The sequence below is a fragment of the Centrocercus urophasianus genome, unplaced genomic scaffold (genome assembly GCF_019232065.1).
Source record: "Centrocercus urophasianus isolate 14NV4802_14NV808 unplaced genomic scaffold, USGS_Curo_1.0 seq_27, whole genome shotgun sequence".
NCBI lineage: Eukaryota > Metazoa > Chordata > Aves > Galliformes > Phasianidae > Centrocercus > Centrocercus urophasianus.
Genome location: NW_024884833.1, coordinates 7,951,810 through 7,957,431, shown reverse-complemented (window position 1 = coordinate 7,957,431; position 5,622 = coordinate 7,951,810). Strand labels below are relative to the sequence as shown.

General features: G+C 34.1%; 1 protein-coding gene across 1 annotated transcript in view; it reads left to right on the top strand.

Moving 5' to 3' along the window:
* The window catches only part of ABHD17B (abhydrolase domain containing 17B, depalmitoylase), a 16,011-nt gene extending 11,769 nt beyond the window's left edge, over window positions 1-4,242 (top strand). The window contains exons 3-4 of the mRNA XM_042826910.1: window positions 1,739-1,918; window positions 2,740-4,242. Coding sequence (XP_042682844.1) covers window positions 1,739-1,918; window positions 2,740-2,959 — 400 coding nt within the window. The 3' untranslated portion in view covers window positions 2,960-4,242. The remainder of the gene's footprint in view (window positions 1-1,738; window positions 1,919-2,739) is intronic.
* Window positions 4,243-5,622: the final 1,380 nt, after the last annotated feature.

The window sequence follows — 5,622 nt, the reverse complement described above, 5'->3', positions numbered from 1 at the left end:
TTGTAGGACATTTGTAGGACATTTGTAGGACATTTGTAGGACATTTGCATTTCCAGAATGCAAAAATGTGCTGTTTTAGGAGACTTATTCTGTTTTCAAGTGTTTCAGTATAGATAAAGAAATAGTTAAGACTTGGCATCTTTTTTTACATTTCAAAGCATTAATTCATTGTTCTGTAGTATGTTGGAATTCTGAGAAAGTCTTCTTAATAGGAATGCTAGGTGTTTGGGTTGTTTTGCTGTGCTCTGAGAACTGTTTTGAGATAGAGAGCGTGCCAGTAACATAAAACTGATGATTAAGTCTTGGTATTTTAGAATTCTTAGTTTGGTTGTATTTTAGAAACTCTTTCTAGGAAACATTAAGTTTTCATGGTATCTATGCATGTCTGTGCTGAATATCTTGTAAATTCTTGAGAAGTACTTGTTCTACAGACATCCATTCATATTTTATGGAATCTTGAACAGTTTATTGTTATCTCAATTTTTGTATTTTATGGAGTTATGCTAATCAACTTGAGAACTCTGAGCATGGGTGATCTTAGCTGGTACAGATCTCTCATCTTTTGCAAAGAAGATGCATGTGTTTATTGTAGAGAAGGTAATGGCTGAACCTTCCTTAACTTTAAATGAAAACAGTTGTCAATTCCCCTAGGAATCTTGTCAAACATTAGAATTACAATATGCTATTCCATAGCACTGTTAGGCTAGTCTAGCATAAATTATCAGAAATTTGTTAGCTCTCTAATACATAATAATGACTTATATTTTGCTTTTGAATGCAGTGCAGTATCTCTATTTAAAGTACTTCCTCTCCTACATAAACTACAGGCTTCCATATAGACACTTCTGTAGATCCAATCTGCTGTAAAAATGCTTTGCTGGTATTTTGCAGTGTGTCAGTACTCATTTTCTGCTGTGGGTGCTGTTCTTGCCAGCGTAACATTTTGCTCAGATTTTTCCAGTACTGTTGTGTTGCTTGGCAATCAGATCATACTTGCATCCACATTACTTCAGAAAAACACATTAGATTTGATCTGAATAGGTGCAGCTAGATGTTTCACAACTTTTGTCTACCTCAGTTACAGGAAAAAAAAGACTTTTTTTTTTTTTCTCCCTTAGAGGGAGAGGAAATTGACCTGAGCTTTGTATTGCTTACTGGGATATGTTAATGGTATTAGCTGAAATATTTTTTTCTAACGTGTGTTTCAAATACCAGACCAATCAGAAAGAAGCATCTCACTATTACAGAGAACATGTAGCATTTTGGACATTGTCCAAAATTCTGTTGTAAGGGCATGCCTTATGTTTCATGAAGTTGAAGAATGTCACCATCCTGCAGTTTTTACCAGGTAACAGATGAGTAAAACTGACAACATTTTTTGCATGCTTGACTATCCTCTAAGTAATGATAAATATAAACTTAATGAGGCTCTAATTCCTATTGTAGCTCCACAGGAGTTACCAATGAAGATACTCAACTAGTTCATAAGTTGCAACAACATTCTGAAGTCTATGCTTCAAAATCTAAAGCATCATTCTTTCTTAAGGCAAGAAATGTGCTGCAGATACAGACTAACTCTTCCTTTTACCTCAGCAATGATCTTAAAATATGCTTTCTTGTTCTAGCTTCAGTTTATCTTCCTCAGGAAAGATGAGTGTATGGAAATGGTTTGTTTGCCTTTTTACAAATTGTTTATTTCCCTTTACATGCCTTTTTGTTAACTTATTTGATCTTCTAGGTACGGAATCCGCCCTGAAAATGTGATAATATACGGCCAAAGTATAGGAACAGTACCATCTGTGGATCTTGCTGCTAGGTATGAAAGTGCTGCTGTAATCCTACATTCTCCACTGACCTCAGGAATGCGAGTAGCTTTTCCTGATACAAAGAAGACCTATTGCTTTGATGCATTCCCAAAGTAAGTTGTGGGATTTTTTTGCATGTATTTTTTTCCAATTACACAGACTTTATATTAGGGAAATGGTAATATGATAAATTCTCAGAATATTCTTTGAAGGCTTAAAGGATAACTGGAGTAGATAACAAGAAACATTTTATTTGAAGGAGTTTGTAGAACTACTTAAATCTTTAAGGTTTTTCACATCTCTAATTGTTGCTGTGGATATCTGAAGAGTGATCAGTTTTCCTCTGTGTAACCCATAATACCTCTAACAACGATAAGCAGTTCTCTTCTAGTACATGTTTTTCAGTAAGTATTAAAGACTGGGAAAAATGGGGCATAGTAAACTCCTGTCATGTATTTCGGAACTGTCACTATTTTACCCTTATGAACTGGTACACTTGGCTCAAAGATCTAAGAACTTTAACATAAAGAGCCAAAACTGTTTTAGTTCTGAAAAGCATGTGTTTTTTTAATTGAAAATATCTGAAGTAGTAATTTCATCTGTTCTATAACTGATTCAGTATATATTTCAATAAATATTTTTTAAGCTTCATGTTTTTAATGAACATAGTAATGAATATCACTTTCGAATTGCTGAGTTATTCAATCCTACTAGTTTCTGGGAGTGTTTGTCCTTTCTGTTTAGCTCAAATGTGCTGCTACAATGGTTTCCAGAGTGTTGATAAGATCTGGTTTTTTTTTTTATTTAAACAGGTCCAAAATTAAGTAGTTAAAACTAGAGTATGTAATTAAAAAGTGAATTCAAGAGTCTCTGGTCCTTCAAAGAAGTTATAATAAAACTGACTGCACTCATAGAAACAATCTTTTTCTTACAGCATTGACAAAATTTCTAAGATAACATCTCCTGTGTTAATTATCCATGGGACTGAAGATGAAGTAATTGACTTTTCACATGGCCTAGCCTTATTTGAACGTTGCCAGAGACCTGTAGAGCCACTGTGGGTAGAAGGAGCAGGCCATAATGATGTGGAGCTCTATGGACAATATCTTGAAAGATTAAAACGGTTTGTGTCGCAGGAACTGGTGAATTTGTAATTTCCTTTGTATATTTACGTGCTTCTTCATTTCACTGCAGAACTGCACACCCTGACAAGTACGTAACATAAAACCTGAAGGTTGTGTTTTCAAATCAGGTTGGTTGCCTTCATTAGATGTACAGGTAATGATTTGTCAACATAATTAGTGAAGGTTTTGATGCCAGTATTGTTAACTGGAATTGCATCATCAGTCAAGGTTGGCAATTTGTATTACTCTGTGAGATTTTTCTTTACAGATTTAAAAAAAAAAAAAAAAACCACAAGTACTGTATGAAATTTTAATTATATAAAATCAAATGCTGTAAAAGTGTTGCCAAATGCTTCAGCATATTAAAAGCAAGTTTATAAATATTTTTTAGACAGCTCAAAATGTACTGTGACTTACTCTGTTTCTCAGATGTAAATTTAAAACCAGACTTTTAAGCAGTTGTCCTGTAAAAATGCAATAGCCATGCAATTTGAGCAATTATTCATGTATGTAGTAAGAATGAAGCATCACTGGAAATGACCTGTGCCCTGTTATAGAGGGAGGGGATCAAATTAGGTCTTTCCATATCTTTTTATATCTTCTGTGCTTAGTTTTACTTCAGTTGTTCTGTTTTGTCCTTGTGCTGTTTTATAACTTGAAAGGGACAAATTTACTCGTGCATCTTCCTAGCTGCCCTAATCTTGCCAAAATAATGTAAAAATTGTCATTGTTACAACTTAAAGATCATTACATGATTGCTACTGAGGCCACTAAGTACTATTTTGAAACAAATTGAACATTTAAAACCTAGAAAGCTTTGTGGACAATGTAGTTTCAAACACTGATTGTATAGAGATGCAGTGTTTCAGTAGGAAGAACCCGGAAGTTTATTTAACTTTGTAATAAAATTTGAAAGTTGCAGTTTGTTCAGACTTACTTTTGGATGTTTAGTGTAAAAGTTCCTTGGTTTTTAGTATTGTATGGAAATTTTACTTATTGCTCTCTCCTAGACAAGAGTGGGAGGAAGGGCAAGAATGTTGACATTTTCTTGTTAAGTCATACTAAAATAAACTTTGTAAGTTGCCTTTCCTTGAATGCATTTTGCTTGAATAAAAAATATGAAAAAAATAACTATGTAGCCTATTTGTAAAATGGGTAATCTGAAAATACGCACTGTGCTTCTAATTTCAAGGCCTTATGTAGTTTAATTGTTCTGCTTGTTTTGTGACTCAGACTATTGTATAATTAAATGTAGCATCACATTGTGAAAACTTTCAGATGTGTTGATTTAACAGTAAACAATATTCCAAGTACTTGTTGTTCTTCATGTCTTTTTTTTTTTTTTTTTTTGAAAAGCCAGAAAAGGAAAAATGGAAAATTAGAGTAGTAACCTACAGCTGATTTTTATTGGCACATCTTATGTTTATGAGAAACTACTGCTCTGACCACCTTCCCACCTCCATGTCTCCTTAATTCTTACTGCTCCCAGCTGTTCAACTTAGTTTTCATTATAACTTCATTGTTAACATTCTTTGCGGAATTCAAGGTTCACTTTGAAATCAGTTGTGAATTTCTCTTATGTTCTCTGGTTGTTGTTAAAGATATTTAAGCTCATGCTAAAACAACTTGGTACCTTTCTGATCAAGCATGATTTAAAATGTTCCGGATTTCAGACTGGTAGTCACACAGTAATATTGGTTGTTGATTTCCATCCTGGTCCAAGATTGAGTTAAAAATGTGCTTAAATCAGGTGAATTGCATCAGATCTATTTACATACAACTTACACAGTTGATTTCAGTTTCTTACTGACTTTCAACCACTCTGATTTTGATGGAAATATTTCCCTTGAGTACATTCATTTTTAAGGAATTAAGTCTGTTTTCAGAGCCTTCTTCAGAAACCTGTAAAGAATGTAGAAGTGTAAATAGTCATACAGATTGGCTGCTAGTAGTGCAAATTGCAGGCAAATAACCAAATGTGACCACAAGAAATATCTGACTGTGCTGGTAAATATTATAGCACCCTGTAACTGAATGGACAAAGTAGGTGGTGTAGCCACTTTGCTGCTCATGTCTCTGTGTTTTGTTGAGGCAGAACAAAACAGTAGCAGTGTTTTGTCTTCAGTAGATGCAGCTGTGCCAGATTGCACTGGTGAGTAAAGGTTCTGGTGTCTTCAGGACCACTTATGTGCAGTTAATTATTGCTAGTTTGTTCTGATTTATGTTTTACACCAAAGTTTTTCAGATTATTTACTGAAGGCATTAAAATAGCTTTTATGCACAGCCAATATTGTATTGGGAGTTATGCTGTGGCAAGAAATGATTGGTATAAGGCAACTCTGAGCTACTGCAGCTTGAAAGAAAACATTTGATATGGTGGTTTGTCTTGAGTTTAAATTCTCACTTTGAGATTAACAATGGGCTGCTGTTCTATTATACATGCAGTTGTCTCATGATACATAAGAGTTGATTCAGCATTCATTAATAAGACAATGTCTATATTTTACAGAAAAAGAAAAGCGCATTTTATGTCCCACATGGTCTTACTTCTCTTTCAGCCAGACATTAGACAGTAAGTTCTTTTCAGTTCTGGAAACTTGACTAATCAACTTTAAAAACAACTTCATTTATGTAAACTGTGACTATTCTCTAAGGATGGGGTCTCCTGGGGGAGTATGAGCATTGACATAAAA